The sequence below is a fragment of the Dermacentor silvarum genome, chromosome 1, assembly GCF_013339745.2.
Source record: "Dermacentor silvarum isolate Dsil-2018 chromosome 1, BIME_Dsil_1.4, whole genome shotgun sequence".
Classification (NCBI taxonomy): Eukaryota; Metazoa; Arthropoda; class Arachnida; order Ixodida; family Ixodidae; genus Dermacentor; species Dermacentor silvarum.
In genome coordinates, this window is record NC_051154.1 from 36,019,432 (window position 1) to 36,038,604 (window position 19,173).

A 19,173-nucleotide genomic window follows, 5' to 3' on the forward strand; every position below is an offset into this window, starting at 1 on the left:
CTAAGCGACCGCGCTATGCAAGCGACCGGCTGCTCGCGGAGCTGCGGCCGGGAGGCAATGGCCGAAAAGCCGCTGTATGAATGGGGCCCCGCTGGCGTCCCATTGGGCGGTCGTGCAGCGCGCCTCGCTCGCGGTGCCATCGAAAGCGGCGGTGATGTATCGCTATAGGCGCGGAATCGGGGCCAGTTTACGCAACCCTGACGAACGACGTGCGTCACGCGTGGCGCCCTGTCGCGTCACCTGAGCCGTGTATCAGATTTGGGCGACGAAGAAGTGCAAGGGCCGGCCCCGTCAACGCCGATTCCGTGTCAAGGACGCGCCACAAGGCTTTGGCGCTCGCGCGAAGAACGGGAGAAACCTGCGGTTTCGTGCCACCAAAGAAAAAAAAAAAAAGCACTTGCCAAGTGCGCGCGTCACGCCATGAACGGACGGAGTGCGCCAAGTAGCAGTATAGTATACAAAAACATTCGCTGAAAAGAACGCCAACGTGAGGCGCGCCGATGTGACCCGCCGACCGGCGGGCTAAGGGGAGGGGGCGCTGTTTGTCCTAACTACTCGACCCCTTTCCTACCAGAAGGCCTCCTTACCACTGGAACAAAAGGGTCACCCTGGAGCTGCGCCCCACCTCTCGCGCAAAGAGATGCGGAGTGCGCGCCGAGGACAGTGCGAGATTTGAGCCACCCGGAGATTTCAACTTTTTCAAACATGCCCGCTTTGGCATTTTATACCAGCGCGAAATGGAAACCTGCTCCGTAGGCGTCAAGCGACCACATGCAGACAGCGAGACCAGTCCGGTGTCTCCATTTTCGACAGAAGCAGGCCACAACACCCGAGTGGGAACCCCGATGGACAAGGGTGCCGAGTGCGCCGCGTTTACGTTATTGTCACGGCCGATTCAAGCGTCGGTTCACGAAACGCTCGACGTCCTGACGAAGCTGATTAGTGGCGACTGTGAAGAGAATGATAAAATACAGCGCTCCACTCATGCCCCGATGCTCCATCACAGCGCGTGGTTTAAACGACTTGACTGACTGGTGCCAGCATCTGCATTAAAGCGGACAAATCAGTCTCGTTCGTGGTCAATTGCCAAACATTATATACACATGCAGCAAGTCAGAAAAACTGGAATCTCCGATTCTCGTTCCGTTGCTTCTCGGCTTACTTCCGTCGACTACAGAAAGGGAGAGAGAGGGGGAAAAAAAAGAGATGATAGGTGTTTGTGTTTGTCAGATACTTGCCTTGGGTTTTAACTTTTGTTTGTTGTTTGTTCCCGCGCAAGCAGACATGCACTACCAAACGACGATGCGATACTGGCGGCGGCCTTGAGTGATGGGTCGCTGCGAGGCGTCAGCGCGCTGCACCATTAATGGCTGTTCGCCCGCCCGGCGAGGACTTCCGCGGGGACGTTTTTCCCGAACTCCTGCGGCCTCAGGAGAGAAACCATGAAGAGTGATCGTCACGCAAGCGCCGCCGCTATAGCACCCAGGTGGCAAGACAGGCGCGCCGCTTCCGGCCATTGTCCCGACACACCGCCCTCCGCATGCGCCTCGATGGCATAGCTGTAAAGGAAATAACTGCCATTAATTAACCTGCGCTATGAGGGACTTTGGGATCCAAGTGCGGCTCAACGTTACGCGACGCACTCGGCTACCAGAAAGACGGTGCGTATACACTGCTTGGTGCAGAAACTTCTCAAGGTCACCATTGTTTGTACAAGCGCTGCAGCCCGTTTGACACCAACTAACACTATACCACTTCACCCTTACGATCTCCCCGTTAATGGCACGGAAATAGCAATTAAACGACGGATTCTAAGCGAAGCTGCAAGAACATCCAGCACTCGCAGCAATAAGGCTGCGTCTTCGTCACTCGCGTTAGCTAGCTCTGCAAGTAATCGTATAAGCAAACTTTCAGCAGCGCTCTTAGGCTAAAAGATACGCTTCAACTGCTGAAACCGGCTCTTTCGTAATCAAACTACTTTCTGCTTACTGGCGACCATGTAACATGGTTACTTCAGGGACGCATAATTGCATGCGGTTCCTGCAGTGTCACGAAATTATGGAGTCAGGGTTCGCGCGCCAGACGATCCCCCCCCCCCCCCCCTTTTTGATGTCTCTCGTCTAATTTAAGTGTCTATAGGTTTGTAAATGAACTTTCAAAAACAATACAGGGTGAACACTAATGTTAGTGTATTTAGTGTAGAGTCGCAACAGGCTTGGATGACAAATGAATGTGCATTCGCCCCCTCCAGTTTGCCAATAGGCACTGCGTAGTTACAGGTGTCCAAAGTGTTAGCAGCAACGAGTTTATACACCGCAAGGCTACAGTCGTGCAATAACAGTTCATGAACGCATGACCTCAGAGGACGCGTACCGGCAGACAACTCGTTGGCGAATGTGAGGCCTGGACCTGGCTTTGAGGAACATTGTCTGCTTGTCCACTGCGCGTTTGTCACCATCATGCTATCATCGCAATGAGTACTCCAGGAAGCGCGCTAAACGAATTCGGTCCGTGTTTTTTTTTTTTTTTTTTTCCTGTTTTCTTCCCATGTATACATCCTCGTCCTCTTTACAGAGTGGCGGTCATATATGAATAAAGAGCTTTTTATAAAATTGCCAATACGAATGATAGTGCTGAAGGGTCGCGTGTAAAGCGACCCCGCGAATTCGCATTTCCAGGACCACTACAGGGATAAAAGCGGGATATACAATGGTGATGCGCTTCGTGCCGGGAACACTGAGGCAGTTTCTCTCTCTCTCACTCTCTTTTTTTTCTTCGGAGGAGAGGGGGGTTGCTCGCATGTTGTCTATACTGTTATAGATGATGCAGTAAAGTCAAAAGAGAACTGGCCCTGCACGTTCCGGAGAGAAGTGGGGGCGGGGGGACTCGCCCAAGTCGCACCCCTCCCGTCGCTGTAACTCTGGAAGGAAAAAAAGAAATAGAGCCCTATAGCGCCCGTCTGCAGACGATGTAACCTGAAACACGACAAGCATACGCGTGCGCGCGACTACAGCGATGGCACCATTCGGTGTACACAAATATAAGCACGCGCGCGATGCGCTCAAAGGAGAACCAACTGCTAGGCTATATAGTTGGTCTTGCAAAACTGGGGGATAAGTGCTAAAAGAACACCCACGCACAGAGAGGAGGACGAGCACCCCTATGCGCGTGTCTTGCTAAGCGCCAACGGTAAACCACAAGACCTTACATTTTGTGCCAACAGGTATACAAATTACAGGCAGAACTATTATAGCGCGACCATCAACCATTGCGAGCATAGACGACACCAGACAACCAGGGTACATAACGCGGCGTTACAGGCGATGGGACAAATGGAGAGCATCCCGGATCGCAGAGCAGCAGCAAGTCGGGCAGCGCAGCTGTTCGCCAGGGCCAGACTCCGAAGCGCGCTCGCTGCCACCCTGGCGCTGAAACCCGGTGCGTTGCCTTACAAGAGGTTCCCTGCAAGCGCCCTTGTAGCGGCACACGCGAGGAGCCCCTACAGGTGCATCCTGCGGGCAGCGAAAGGGCGCCAAGCACGTTCGCAGAACAACGCCCGCTCGGCGTGTGTGTGTGTATGCCCGGCGCGCTCCCGTGGCGTCCCCATTAGCGGGCGGACAAAGGCGCGGTATTAATTGCCCATCCGTAGGCGGAAAACAGGGGCGTCCGTGTGGCTCCCATGGTGCGCAAGCTTTTCGGGCAGAGCGCACGGCACTGACCCAGTTGAACGTCTAGAGCGGGAGGCTCGGCATATACGCATGGCGACGAGCCGCTCGGCGACACCCGCGCCGTGCGTAACGCCTAAAACAAAGACGCAAACGCGCGACGATAATGCTATCGCCGCATATCCGCCTGTGTAACACAAGTGGCAGTTCGTGGCGGAGTGAGAACCGCAGATAAATGAAGAAGGCTATACCGCCCCGACGCCGCGAAGGCGTCCGCGCGCAACGGGCCTCTCTTTTTGATCGGTTGGCGAGCTTCTTGCCCTTTGAGCGACCAAGCGGGCGTCGAACAAGAGCGCAGGGAAGGCACTCTTGTGCGCAGATGTCGCGCCACCGTTTCGCTTCATCGGTTGCACCACTTCATCGTCTGCAGCTTCTGCGCGACCCGCGGACGGCCGAACGCGTTCATGGAAAGGGCAAGAGGAAGTAGTAAAATAACTGAATACACCTGGCGTATTTGAGACATGATTCACTTCTCTCTCTTCTTGTAAGGTCGAGTAAAATTAAGTGTCCGCTCTAACGCAACTCCGACGAACGTCGCAAATTATTCAATACTTCGGCATTACGTAGTACACGTAACATCCTCAAAAACGCCGTATAAATTGGACCGCGGGCATTTTAGGCCGCAGCTGCAGTTCTTACTGCAGACAAAACCCTATGTATAGTATATAGAGGGTTGCTCGTATGCACGGCCTCGGCGGGACCAGAGAGCCGCGGGCGCCATCGGCGAGCAACTTCAACAAGCGGATTTCAGCGACGCGTGCAACACGGGAAACTGCTTTCGACTGTTCAGAAAAGGTAGCGCGGCGATGACTGTCCATGACAAATACCTAGCGACCTATAGAGCGGGCCCCATTGACACCAAAGCTGCGAACTGGAAGGATCTTCGCCCGGGGTGCCCTCGACAATATGGTCGGGTCGGCACACACGAAGCACACACTACAGGCGGACAGCTCGCCAACGACCGCGAGCTGGTTTTGGTGGGGTTTCTGTTCCGGAATGGTCGGTTGTGACCCGCGGAGTCGAAGGAACCCGGCAGAAGCGCTGTGCCTTTTCCCGTTTCTAAATTTGTAACGCCCGTGCGCGCGCGCGCGCTGCCACAGGGAGCAGGCGCCCATCCGAGCGCTCGAGTGGAAATCCGGTGGCACGTGACGCAATTATTTATCGGCTGCCGGCGGCATCTTGCATGCAGGGTACCACCACAGGCAGCGCGCGGCGACACCCTTCGGCGCCGCCGCCACCGGTTGCCGCCGTGCGCACGGCGCGAACACACAGGCGCTCCCACACACACCGCGGGAGAACACCTGGCGCGAGCGTTCGTGCGTACTTGCACTCGTGTACGCGTAAGCACCCGTGAGCTATGCGCGGCGTTTTCCCCGTCGTGCCCACACCGACCAAACGCCGTCGTCGGACGGCTGTAGCATCGGTAACGAGTGAAATCGGACGGGAAGCGGAGCACGTTCGCTCTGTCCCACTTACGAAAGCAAGCCGCCTGGAGACACGGAAGCTATAAAAGGTAAACGCGAAGATGACACCCGAGAGCGGGGCCATTAAACCAACGCAGCTGCTAAATGTGCTGCGCTGAGGCACGTGCGCAAAATTAGCATGTCACCCGCGTGTCAGTAAACGAACGTTAGTAACTTGATCGGGCTCAAACACGAGACACTGTGCGTGCACGTGCTGGCCCCTTTTGCGATATTCGCCACGATCGGTATGTAGGCGTAAGTTTGCGACCTATTTTAAAGAATTTTTATGTTCAACCCGCAGTCCCAAACCTGACGCCGTAATGGAGAGACTGGGGATCAGCTAGCGACTACTTGGGACCGCAAGAATTTTACGCGAAGGTAACAAAGTTACCGCATACTATAAGTGGACGAGTGACAAAGGTTTGAGAAAGTATGACTCTAAGTGGACGAGTGACAAAGGTTTGAGAAAGTATGACTCCTTGAGATTCGATGGGAAATTTATCCATGACTGAAATGCTTCGTGCAAGCAGTCCCTTAAAGCGCGCACAAGAACTGCATACTATAGCAATATGGCGCTTGCTTTCTTTCTTTTCCCTTTCGAACAATTCGGAATGCAACAATGTTGCACCTTAGTTGCACGTTCCCAGGACACAGCCGTCACGTGAATTCGAACAAACGCTCGAGCTTACTGAGGGCCACAAATCATAGTATGTTGTGAGGTAAACTCCGAACGGAGCTCGGTATACATCAACTCCAAGATATCACGGACACGCGCCGGCGATCCATGCAGTGAGCGCCTGGATATCGACAGGCAAGGCGCGAGCACGGGCAGCGAAGCGGCTCTCTTGTCGGATCAAAGGGCCCTTCATTTCACGACGTTAGATTCCGAGCTTGGATATAGCAAGCGAGAAGGAGAAGGTACCTCTCAGGGCGGGCAACTCCCCAACCGGCAGCAATCACCGTGGATGCTATTACGATGCTGGGTCGCCCGCGCAAATATCTTCAGCACGAATGGCTGTCTCGCCGTCATCACCAAAATCATCATCAATGACGGGCAAGCTTCCCCCGGTTGGCTCGCTCTCCCTGCCGACATTTCCCTTGGGAAGAAGCCGAGTGATTCGCCATATACGGCGCTGCCCCCCCCCCCCCCCCCCTCCATCGTGGAGCGCGTACGCTGCCTTATCAGCCAATTAGCCGCGAGCAGCGGGGACATCGCTCCTGCGGCGATCCTGTTTCCAGAGCGCGGGAATAAGACGCGCGCCGGATTACATGCGCCGGCCGCTCGGCCCCGGGACGCCTTCTTCCCCGCTCTGTTTTCGTTACCGTCGGCTGCCGCCCCCCCTCGGGCGAGCCCACGGTCGGCCAGGCTGCACAGCTCGAAAGCACTACGGCCAAAGCAAACACACGCCGCCGCAACGTCATGTGCGCGTCATTAGCAGTAATTTTAATGCGATTGCCAGCGACGAGGATAACTAGGGCCGGCGAGCGAGGCACACTATAACGATGACGACAGGAGAAACTTCCAAGCCGACAGGGGATGGGGGGATCATGCACTACCGGAAAAGCCACCACCACACGCGCGCTCGCGTTGTATTTGTAGCCGCCGGTGCTGACCGGACGCACACGTGGCCCGCTTTCGGTGAGTAAGCGTATTCGAGTCAAAGATACATTCTCTAATCAGGCCTCGGCGTAGAACGACGGCGAGCGTTCAGAGTTGTAGGGGGCTCACGGAAAACGTGAGCACGGGTCGACCGAAATAACCTCCCATGCGAGTACTCGCGAGCAAGTGAAGTATTCGCTGCGCGTTTGTTCTGGGACAGGGCGAAACAGTGGCGTAACTTGTAGCCATCATTCAGTGACAAACTTCCGACAAACAAAACATTCAAAGCGAAAATGTAGGTGCTGGCTTGGCAGCGAAATGCTCTTTTCAGCGTCGTCTACGAAACTGAAGCGTGAATCTTTCGTGAGCTGCATGTTAGCTGACGCAAAAGAAATTATTAGCCAGAATGCAGAAACAACGCACAAGACTTGAAGGAAAAGGTTAGACTAAACTTTTTTTTTCTCGCAATGCACAAGTCCAGCAGGCACGCGACGACCAACTTCCCACTGAAGACAAAGGTTACCTGCCGAGTGCGGGCATTCTGCCACGTGGCAGACCCTTTCTACAATGTAGCGTGTTTGCCACTAAGCTCTAAGCTGTCAGCCAGAGGGCCACGTGCCGGTAAGATTGGGAACCGCGCTTAGCAGAAGCCACGCGCATTCGTCAACGGGGTTGGCTTCTTTCCCCCGGCCATCGAGGGAAGAAGCCGTTGGGTCGGCAAGAAGCAGAGGGGGGCCGCCGCTCTTCCGGCGCGACCTCTGCCGGCACGCTCTGCGAGCCCTTCCCAGACTCGCGCTGGAAAACGCAACAGCGAGCGTGTGTGACCCCGCCGCTAGAAGCACAAGACATGTTCCCTCGCAGGAAATCAGGGCCGACTCACTCACTGGAAGCGCGCCGAGCGAAGCGCGCCCCTTCCTCGCCCCCACCACGTTCTTTCTCGGGCGCGCACCACGTTGAGTGATTGGCCCGATCCAGGGTAAACAAGCCGGGGTCCCGCGCGCGCGCGCCGGGAATCGAGAGATTCCGAATGAAAACAGCGGCGCGGCGGCAAGAGCGCTGGGAGCAACGGCGGGGGAGTGAGGGAGCGCGGAGAGAAACTCGAACAGGCGCGCGACCGTGTGTTGAAACACGGGGGCGAGCACTCCGCTCGGTCAGGCTGCCAGGAAGCAGACGCTTCTTCCCCTCCCCGCGCGCTCTTCAAAACAAAAAATCTACGCGCTGCCGCGAAATGTCAGCGGTGTACACACACCACTGCTTCCTCCCTCAACGGTGGCACTACACTCCCGCCCAAAAGGTTTACCGCCATATAAGCCGACTCAGCGGAAGAAAACAAGCGCTTATCGTGGCTGATGTTTGCTATTTCCTTGCGTCCTATTTGTTCTTGAAAGCGAAGAAGAGGTGGGTACGCGAAACCAATATTCTTTGCGCAAACTGAACATACAGTCCGGGACATATAGCATACCGGGGTGCTCACCCCTTACTGCGACAGTTATTTCTACGACAGGTTCCTTTCAGACTTGGATCTGCACTGGTAACTCGTTTCAAAACCGAAAAACACCCCAGAGAGACGCGAAAACATCGGCGGCGAGTTCCACGAACGCTGTCATGCCGCAATTAACGTTCGTACGTCACGCAATCTACCGCCGATCCAATCTACCGTCGACTCGCAAGGAATCCCCGTGAGCCCCCTCTCGTCTCATTATGGAAATGTTCTGTCGCGTGAGATCCGCGAATGTGGACGGCCCGGCGCGCATTGCACGGGGAGAGCCGCTCTCTCACCTTGAATGTTCGCGCACGGGAAAGCCAAAACCGCGCGATCGGGTTGCAGCCGTGTGGCGAGAGACGGGGGAGGGACGGGGGGCATGCATGCCATCCGAGAGGAGACGCAGAACACGGAAGCGGGGGAGGGAGCAGTCGGCTACTGAAACGACGACCCGACTGTCGCGACGGCAGATGGGCGTCTCGCTCGCGCCCAGCGACGCTTCGAAGCCCCTCTCGCGCAACAGGACGACACGCAACGACGGGGTCCGCCATATACCATCGAGGCTATCCAATAGTCAGCGCCGGTGCGAGGCCCATACGCAAGAGCGCCAGGAACCGAGCGGTTCAGATTGCCGGGCAACCGTTCCGTAACGTAGGATTACTTCGGCATTATTGCACGTTAGTTTCATATTGTTAGCCTACTAAAGTATGGGGGAAAAATGAAAAAGGTCGCACAGACAAACGCGTATGAAAACGCCGGCCCGTCTATCTAAGGAGTTGATTTACTTTCCTACCGCTGCTGGCCCGAGGTGGACGCATCAGCTTAAGAAAAGAGCCGCTAATGGAGACTGCATCGGGCGCGGTTGACGCAAAGTTGTTCTAAGAAGGTGCAATATGGCATTAGCATGTTTTTTGCATATGGCGCCAATGGATAGTGTAATAATTTAACGGCATAAGCATGCACTCGGGGGCCATATAATAAGTGCTAGGAACATGAAGCGCTGGTCCCGGCACTGCATTATATCTCTACGACTTGCAAGGCTCTAGGTATAGGAATTTCGATCAGTGGGACTTAGCGCAACCGTAGAGCATATATCTAGCTGTAAGCGGAGCCGTACTGGGGGCACGGCATAGAGGGAATAATTGAAAACGGTTTATAGTTGGTGCGGGAACATGCTTATAGAAAAGAAAGCGCAGAAATTAAGACGGAACTTCCGTGTCGTTCTGTCGACGAGTGCTCTATTTTTCTTGCTGTTTTGTGAGAATAACGAAGGACAACCAAATTCCGATAGTTTTGTTGCTTAATATGTCACGCATGCGACCGGTCAATACAAATTGCATCGCGGAACCCGCTAAAGCACAATTATTTTTAAGTACTTTTTACTTCTTAATCTTCCACTGGATTCAAAGGAGTCGTGGGCAAGATGTTTCGGCGCACAAAAGAGGCTCTGTGAAATGTAGGAGACGCCGAAAGGCGTGCACTTGGCTCTGCGAGCCGAAGGGGGGAAACACGCGCTGAGAGCTCCTTGATCAACACCAGACGCGCCCCCGCCACTTTTGAACAGGCGCTGGTGTTCAGCATCTGTGACGCTACCATTTGACGCTTGACTTTCAGAAACCAAGATCACTCATCTGAGAAACCATGATAACAAGAAATTTGATGCGTATTGGAGAATTCCTAACTGCGATGTGCGGCTATTATTATTATTATTATTATTATTATTATTATTATTATTATTATTATTATTATTATTATTATTATTATTGTTGTTGTTTTTGTTGTTGTTGTTGTTGCAGCAGGTGTTGTTGTTTCAAGCAACAACAAAAAAAAAGTCAGAGACAGGTTCACTAACTTCCGGATAAGGTCTCCAGATAAGTTATCAAGGCACACAGCGGCCCTCTGCCTTAACGAGAAAGGGCAGAGGAAAGGAACATATAGGAATCACAAAAGAATACGAAAGACAGAAAGACCGCAACAAGTTCACATGGGGTGCTGGAAGAGCACTGAATGAGCTAGTGCTTGACAAAAAATGCCTATAATAGTCAAACAGCGCTGGAAACAGAGCAGGCTCGCAATTAAAACAGCACGAACAATTTGGTTCAATGAAATCTCTGTCCACTCAAAAAAAAAAAAAAAAAAAAGTTTGTAAAGACACAAAAACACACGAAATTAGTATCATAGTCGACAGCCCAGCCTAGATGCCGTATGTAAGCTAATTCCGTGCTCTTGATCCCAGAGCGATGCACATGTGCTCGGGAAAAGAATGCTGCCCAAAGAAGGGCCTTTCTTTGGAAGAGGCCAAGAAGACGATAGTCACGAAAGTGTTACATGCTAGCCTTTTACACACGGTCGCTTTGAAGCTGCCATTGTGAACCTCGGGGGTGTGAGGGATTGCAGCATTTATGCCTATCCCTATACCACTTATACACAGCTGTATGCACAAACATGGGCCAATAAATGTATCCTCATCCTTTTTAAATGGTGTTGCACTTTGTTGCGCACATGCTCGACGTTCTAGGATGACAAGATTGCCAACGAAGTATCACCAAATCCAAGCAGGAAACCGAAAGCTCGGATCTCGATGCATGTGCGCCATTACAACTTCCGATGCAGTGTCCTTGTATACATACATTATTCCGATGAACGGAGCAGCGCCGCCCGCGCGCCCCGCGCTGCAAAGGCGCTTTTAACTTTAATGGGAGGCACTGCCCTCAAAGCGAGACTGTGATTACCTTTAGATGTGTCCGAGAGAATGCTCTTTAATGAAGCGCAGAGAATTCTGTGTAAAGTCGCCTACATGCTACTCTGCATGAGGGAGGGGATCAGGGTTTCAATGGCCCTAAGAGATGAAGGGCGCAAGAAAAGAAAAAAAGGCGCGAAAAAAATGGACTTGGTATTTACATATAGAATGATGTTCGGTGTACGTGTTACATTCAAAACGAAGGCTAAGCGAAAATCAAATTTTGTCGTTCTAATGTGTGCATATAGCTTTTCCTAAAAAGGCTTGTCAAGCAAGCCAATATATCGAAGATAAGCAAATACAAACTTAAAGCTTGCCGCTGCCTAGAAGGGCAAGGCATATAGGACCTAATGTGCTTCTCAGCGTCAGTGGTGCCTGACTCATTTTGTCCGTTTGGTTTTCATAAAAGGTTCTTGTCATTTCCATAGGTTGGGCAATCTAACAGGATATGCTCTACTGTTTCTATAGCCCCACAATAGTCGCAGTAGGGATTGGTAGACTGTCCAAGTCGGCACAAATAAATGTTTGTAAATGCAGCAGGCGAAGACGAGTTTCTTGCCACCGGGGAAGTTGGCGCGGAAGTTTCGATCTCTAGTCCGAGTCTACCGAGTGAAGGAATTAACGCACGCTGGTGAACTGGTTGGGTCAAGACGCGGTTCCTTTCCGCACGAGCACGACTTTTGGCCACCGCCGATGCATCCCTTTTCGTAAAGTATGTAAAGTGTATTCTGTGTCATTTCGCAAGTCATCGCATTCAGCTGGAGTAGCATGCTAGGCGAGCCGCCAGGCAAACGTCTTTCGTTTAACAGCTCTGCTATCTTTCTCCACAGAACTTTCTGATCATCCTGCATCCTAAATCCGGAATACACGCCTTACCAAGAATCAGAATGTTGTAGCAGCCAGGTGCGACGTGAACCCTGCGTGCTCGTCGTCACTACACGCAACATGGCCGGGTCACGTGATGAAACCTCGGGGGCGGCATTGCGCATGCGCAGTAGAAACGTTCTCGCTGGAATGCAGGAACGTTATATAAACTGGTCTCCATTTACGTACCTTAGATATTTCTGCCTTAAAATCCATTAGGCCGACGTCGATGTCGTGAACAGGTGTTTCCTCGTGCTTAGATGGTTTGACCACCCTGCATAAGGTGGTTCGTGTGGAAAAGTGAAAAGGCTGGTGCTATATATCTTCTACAGCCCTGACTTGAATGATTAAAACGGCAGTGCCATCAGGTGGTAACGGCCCATTTTGTGAACATAGGGGGACAGCTCAGGTCGCAACAGACGGTGGAGTGAGGCGCCCGAATAACTAATACGTTTAAAGAATAGTAACTATAATCAAAGCTACGCGCTCGCTTGGTGCATTAAAGAGTTCATGTAGAGAAACAGTACCACAGCGGTGGTCGCAGACGTGAATAAACGCGAAGTGTGTCCCGTCAGTGACGTGCCTCTCGATTATTTAATACTGCGGCAGTTATAAATTGCGGATGCTGGCAGCTTTGCGCTCCCAAGCACTGTGCATGCGCGGCACACGAGCCCGGCTTATAGGCTTTCTGTACGCGGGGGTCTTAGTTTGCAGTTAGGTGCACACTTACAGCTATATCACAGAGTGGTAATTATTGGAGTTAAGAAAATCGGCGATCAGGACATAGCAATTAGGGTGGAGCGGTCTGATGCCGAACATAAAAGCGCAATCCAAAGATGACAATCCCTTTACTGAACAGAATATCCTGGGCCCGTGGCCTCAAGCGTATGCGATGTGCAAGGCCACGAAAGCGCTACTGCGCTTCTTGCGGGGCGGCGCCAACTTATACGACCGCCTGTGACAGACTGAGCGATGGACGCTTGTGCATGTGTGTGCATACGGCAAACTTCTCTCCTCATCTCTCAATCCCTTCCCCAGTGCAGGGTATCCAAACGGGCTCAGCCTGGTTAACCTCCTTGCCTTTCCCCTATCACTGCTGCCTCTATCTAAAGCCACGCTTCTCAGAAAACGAGTGATGGCAATTCTTGGGAGGCCACATTCTCACGGAAGTGGTAACTAGCAAATAATGTGAGCGCGAGTGTTGACGAAAGCGAAATCGCGGATTGATGCCCGTTGCGGTATTTGTATACAACGCGTCGTCTGCTAAGAGTGCAGCCTGGATGGATATGGCCTGTGCAGTATGAACAGGGACGAGAAAAGAGAGAACACCGATCGTGTCATCGTTTATGGTGATCCTGCGTTCGAGACTGGGAGAAATGGCACCACTGTACAGGCGACCCAGACAAACTGCGGTTAGACATGCTCACCAAATTCAGATCAAGTAATGCAAACACATACGAAATGGACAAATCCTGCGCTTCCTACTTGACCGGCTCAGGTCGGAAACGAGGTTGAGCATGTACGATGGAAGCTGCGCATCCCAGTGCGGAAGGCAATGGTAACAATGGCATCAGGGCTGCAGAACACAATCGCTGCGTGCAGCAGTGAAGAGAAAAATAAAAGCGGAGAGCCGGCAGGAAAACGATTTCCACCTAACGACGCAGCGCGGAAGTGTTTGTTCTTTCTCCGAGGCATCCGACCATGGCGCCCTGGTGTATCGCGCGGCGCAGGTAGAGGAGGCGGTCGCGCCTCCTCGAATCTTTTGCAATGATGCATCCTTCAAGAGAACCGCGTCTTCTGCTTTCATCAAAAGCCGAGGCGGCAGTTGAATAAAAGAGGGAGAAGAGATAGCGCGGAGGACGCGTCACGGCGCCTTTGTGGCGACGTATCATCACTTCATCTCGGTGGCTGCCGAGTGCGCTCCGGAAGCCGCGGCGTCGAGCACACGGCGAAGTCTTTGCACCAGCCTGACTCATCTTTTGACTCACTCCCCAGGGGGTCTCATGGAGGCCCTCAACTGGCATGCCCCTGCGTCCAGCACGAACGGTCGCGCGTGCCCCAGCAGCTCGCCGCGACAGGCACCGGGAAAGATCGAGGTCAGCTATCTTTCCGATGCCCGGTCCAACCACCGAGCGCCTCCTCCCCTTCCTTTTTCTCCATCGGAAGAAAACAAGCGCGCCAGGGAAAGCGGTCAAAACGAATTGCATCACCGCGGAGAAATTGCAAAGGCGACAGTGGTCTCCTCGGCCGCCGCATGCGTGCGAATGTGATATCGCAGGTTTTGACAAAGGCGACACGCACTCGCGGGCCCGCCGGCACGAATCGCGGTTACGGTACGAGTGTGCGTTCGCTGGAACCCAGCCCGACTGGTGAGAAGATTGCCCCCAGCACAATGACGGCCGTCTCGGTAGTTCGCACGATGACGCTAGGAAAGGGGCAGGCGCAAAGCGAGTGTTTGCGATCACAATGAGGTGCAGCAGCGAAAGGAAAAATGGAGCCACCTCGAAACGATCCAGGAAGGAAACGACGGCAGTCACAATCAATCGCGAATACCGCTTTGCGTGGGACGCCTATCTACATAAATAATGGGCTCTGCATATGGGTCACTGTAAACGCGCTTCACTTTTATGAAACGCACGTCCCGCAAGCTTTTCCGCGGCCTTTGAACCGGGGCGCCCACGTCGAGCATACAGCGACAGCGACTCGGTTTCGCCCACCGCACGCACTTGTTTGGGCCTGATGCAAAATCAAATGCCGCGCTCCAAGCGAGCGCGGAAGTAGGCAAACTTTTCTCCGCTCCTCTTTCCCGATAGGGTTGCGGCGAGCAGCTGAGCCTCGTCTGCGACCACGCCGGTTGTGGGCTGCTATTCTAAACGCTGACTCGAGCAGACAGGCTCGCATTTCGATAGCCCGTGCGCTTGACATCTCGCGGGACAGCCCTGCCGCGGCTGGTGCAACTTCGCCAAGGAGCGCAGCCGCAGCGAGCTCGACCCCCGCTGACCCCACACACACACACACTCCCCTGGCAAACAAACAGCCCACCAGACGCGCGTGTCTTGAAACAAAAACTTGCCTCTCTCGACAGCGGCGGGCCGTCACCGGTGCTACGTCGTCCAGGCTACGCAATCCGCTGCTTGACCAACCCGGGCTGCTGTCCGTGTGGTGTGGTCGAAGGATCAGGCACAACAACGTCCATGGTTCGCACACGACTGACGACCACGACGTCCCAAAGCAACTTTCGCGACTGGCCCGGCGCCCGCTGCTGCGCGGCGGTGCGCCCTACCGAAAACGCCGGCTGTTCTCTCGCTCCCTCGTCCTCGCCCTCCGTTCTTGTCTGCTCGCTCGTCGACGAGGAGGAGAGAAGCGCCCCCTCCGGGAGAGTCCACTCGCTACGCGCGGGGGAGGAACGCCCTGCACGCGCAGGCCGGCGGCTTCGGCAGGGGTGTGCGTGCGCCAGCTGCATGTTCCGTCAGCTTGCGGCGGTGCTCTATGCAGGAGCCACGCACGCACACACCTTACTCTGCTTGTGTTGACTTCCTCCCTTTCCGCGGTACTGCCGCCCGCGTAGTACGATCCTGCATCGTTCACACGAGACAATGATGGCGCCCCACGACGACCATGGAGCGATGCGAAAGAGGAGAAAGCAAGTGATGCCACAACAAACATTATTGCCCTGAGGCTAGGCGGCGTGGAGCTGTGACTAGTCGTTCACGCGACAACAAAAATGAGCCCTGCACCTCGTTTTCCACAGCACATGCGCCTCAACAAAGCTGTGGTTTAATGTTCAGGGTGCTATTTAGGAACTCGAATTGCCATATAAACAACAAGAAAAAAAAAAAAAGAAAACGTTAACCACCTTCTCAGCTGTCAGAAGCAAATGCAAACAGTATGTCACAGGCGGGGCTCTTTTGCTGTCGGGCGCACAAGTGCTGAGCGTCGCAACCTCCCTGATAAAGCACCGTTCTGAAAAGGTCTACCAGCTATCTTCAGGAAGAAAATAAACGCATCGATAGAACATTCGTGCCTATTCTAGGCTAAAGATACCGACCGCTGTCGCGATATCTTCCTCGTTCTTTTCCTTTCTCCGTATACGTACAGAGCTGCACCGCGGTGCACTCACCATCCCGCAATATGTCCACGTGCAGGATCGTATAGGCAACGTTTGAAGGCCCAGCGCGCCGCGTGTGCCCTGGTGCCGCGGGCGCCGTAATTGCTATTGAAAAAGAAAGGTTCGCTTTTGTTGAACAAATCTCATTAAATTAGGCCATTGTGAGCTGCTCACGTTTTGGCTTCCTCCGAATAATGAGAAACCGTCCTTTTTCTTTCTTTGTGAGTCGGGTACTTTGGCACGAGTCAAAATGCTAGCGGGCGTGTGATCGTTGAATATTTAGTACTGGTGTTTTCTCTGGCAGTGGAGATCCCTCTGCTCTTAATTTATTGTCTGTTCGTTGTATTATCCCGTCTTCCCTATTACTTTTCATTGCAGGAACTCACAGAGCACTTGTATATTCAAAGAAGCGACTTGATGCGTAGTGCGGTCAACCCAAAAAACATAAAGCGCCCCTTGTTCCCTTGTGGCCCTTATTTAATGCAAGGCGAAACACGTGTGTGCGTCCACTATTAATTGTTTCGATGAAGACGACTGCGCTTCCGCTGTTTCAGCTCGGGCATGTAAAAAACACAATGGCATCTGCTAAGGAAGCGGCGTGCGGAGGAGGCGCAAGCCACGGACACGTTATGACGTGTTCACAAACGGATGCGTGGGGCAGGCGTCGCGCGAATCGGAGTGGTTGGGGGGAGTTCGGTGCACGGAAAGACGCCGCAGCGAAGGGGGGCCCAAGGAGACCGTGACTCTCGCCCCATCGACGTCTAGGAAAAAAAGCTGTACAAAAATACAAAGGCGCTGAGAAAGATGGGGGGGGGGGGGGGGGGGGGGGGGGTCAACTGGGACGCACAAGAAAAGCGACGGGATTAGTGACGATGGTACTGGTGTAACCGCGGGCCGAAAATCGGTCCAACACACCAGATCGCTCCGCTTACTCATATCCCGTGCCACTGTTACAAGGTTCGTAACAGTGGCACGGCATTTTTATTGCGATAGCAATTATATGTTTGGCGCTCTTTGGTCACAGTTGCCCTTGCGCCATAAAAATCTACCACTAACTAATTATATGGGCACTCGAAGCGGATTTCTGCAGTCGGCGTCGCCGTCGCCGTGAGGTTCCGTATAGAGTCCAACGGGGATGAAATCGTCGCCGCGCGCCGTATGCTGTATGTGCGAGTGAAAGCGCGCCAGGGACGCTCGCTTTTACGGGGAGCGAACGCACGGCGGAGAGCAAACGCGACTTCTTCTGTCGCGCAAAAGGCCGTGGGGGACGGAAGGGAGGCAGGGGAGACTACGTTTAGCTGCGGCACCAAATGCGTATTTATATAAAACGTTGCGAGGCGAGAAGGTGGTAAAGACTTCCGACGCTGCTCGACGAGTGTCCCGTTCTGATCTCGTCGAATACCTCCCAAGCCGCCCCCAGAGGCACCGGCAACAGTCACCAACACCGCGCGCGTTCGGTGCGAACGCGGGCAAAACGCCGACGGCGTCGACAACAGTTCTGCGCGTTGCTGGTGCTGCTGCATGTCCAAGTTTATACAGCTGATAAAACTACTATCCTTACTCCGTATAGCTTTCTACTAATTTGCTATCGCAACTGATGCTTCGCCTTTCGGGTGAAACTGCGACATTTTTTTTTTTTCATGCCTCTTAACGTCGTGCTTTCCCTCTTCACTAACGCCCCATGAAAAGTGCAGCAGAAGCCGTTGATAGGCTTCTGGTGCACTTGACTCGATTGGCGGTGTTCTCGAGGTGACTTGAAATTTCCAATGCTACGGAGCTATAATTGCTATTGGAGCCCTAGATAATGTACGCGAGCGATAAACAGGAACAGTCCTAACGCTTTGTTTTGTTTTGCTGGGAAACATCGCTTCAGGTCCACTTTCTTAGTCTGGATATAAAGATTAATGGATCAGACCTGCTCGTTTCTAGGTCCGAAAACGAAAGTGTCAGGAACAGCAGGTTCGCATACACGTCCAATGTCAACCTGACGACCATTACACGATTACAGAAACTACGAAGAAAGGGAGAGAGGAGGAAGGCAAAGGCAGTGCCAGATTAATTAAATTCTGGGAGTTTACGGGCCAAAGTTACCATCTGATTATGAGGCACGCCATAGTGGGGGAACCTGGATGAATTTTGAACACCCGGGGTTCTTTAACGTGCGTCTAAATCTAAGTACACGAGCGTTTTTTGCATTTTGGCGCAAGAAGTTTAACCAGATGTTCGTCCAGTTTGCTACCGTATACCAGAGAAAGGAGGACAGGTGGATAAAAAGAAAGAAGATAGAGAGATCAGTAGCTGTGCGTAAACGGGCGGGGGGACATAAGGCCTAAACAGTCACCGAGGCCAGTTGTCTTCATGAACATCACCAATACCGACGTTGCTTTCATAGCCTACAGCGTATGAGGCCACGGTGCAAGAATCCTCTCATGAAATGTCCTTTAGATATTTGCCAACTCTCCCGATTTGTTCGGGAGACTCCCGGAGTCGGACCAATCCTCCCGATTGTACGGACACGGTCATAATATCCCTAAAGCTGCCCCAACCCCGCCGCGCAACAAAAGAAAAGAAAAAAAAAAAAACCGTGTAGCGCAGCCGCATCTTTCCCGAAGTCAGATGTATACCCAAGCCATTTGTATGTAGGCAGTGTGCGTCTAATTCAGTTCGCCACAGATCGAGAAATGTGTTAAGGAGGGCGCGTGAGGCAAAGGCCTATTACGTGTTGCATAATGATAGGTTTTCTGAAGTCAGCTTCGCCGCAATACAGTACTGTTATGCGGTGAAGCACGCGCAAACTATTTTTTTTTTTTTTTTGAAATTCTGGGGTGTTACGTGCCAGAACCACAATGATAATGAGGCACGCTGTAGTGGGGGACTCTGGATTAATTTTGACCACCTGGGGTTCTTCAACGTGCACCCGATGCACAGTACACGGGCGCTAATGGCGCATAGGAACGCGAAACCATCGCGTTCAAGTGCTAAATGCTGCGTCGCCTGTTACAGCTTGTCTAGACAATAAAGTATAACTGGCTACATGTAATTGGTTACTGAAAAAATTAATTTATTTACAGTGAGCGTTACTGAGTAGGAAAACGCAATCCACCAATTACAAAAGTACCGAAAAATGTAACTGATTACAAGTAATCACATGTACTCCGTTACGTATACAAGTCTGCCTCGCAGCCTCCGT

General features: G+C 52.9%; 1 protein-coding gene across 3 annotated transcripts in view; it reads right to left on the minus strand.

Annotated features, from left to right (window-relative positions):
- LOC119460265 (leucine zipper putative tumor suppressor 3) overlaps positions 1–15,189 on the minus strand; it is a 64,221-nt gene extending 49,032 nt beyond the window's left edge. Inside the window, exon 1 of one of the 3 annotated variants that reach the window (XM_037721408.2) lies at positions 14,949–15,189. Coding sequence is in view for 2 of the 3 variants with exons in the window: in XM_049666607.1 (XP_049522564.1) it covers positions 1,239–1,286 (48 nt within the window). In the remaining variant the exon portion in view is untranslated. Of the gene's footprint in view, positions 1–1,238; positions 1,556–14,948 lie in introns of those variants that run through there. The other 2 variants (XM_049666607.1, XM_049666600.1) reach the window with 2 other exon arrangements.
- Positions 15,190–19,173: the final 3,984 nt, after the last annotated feature.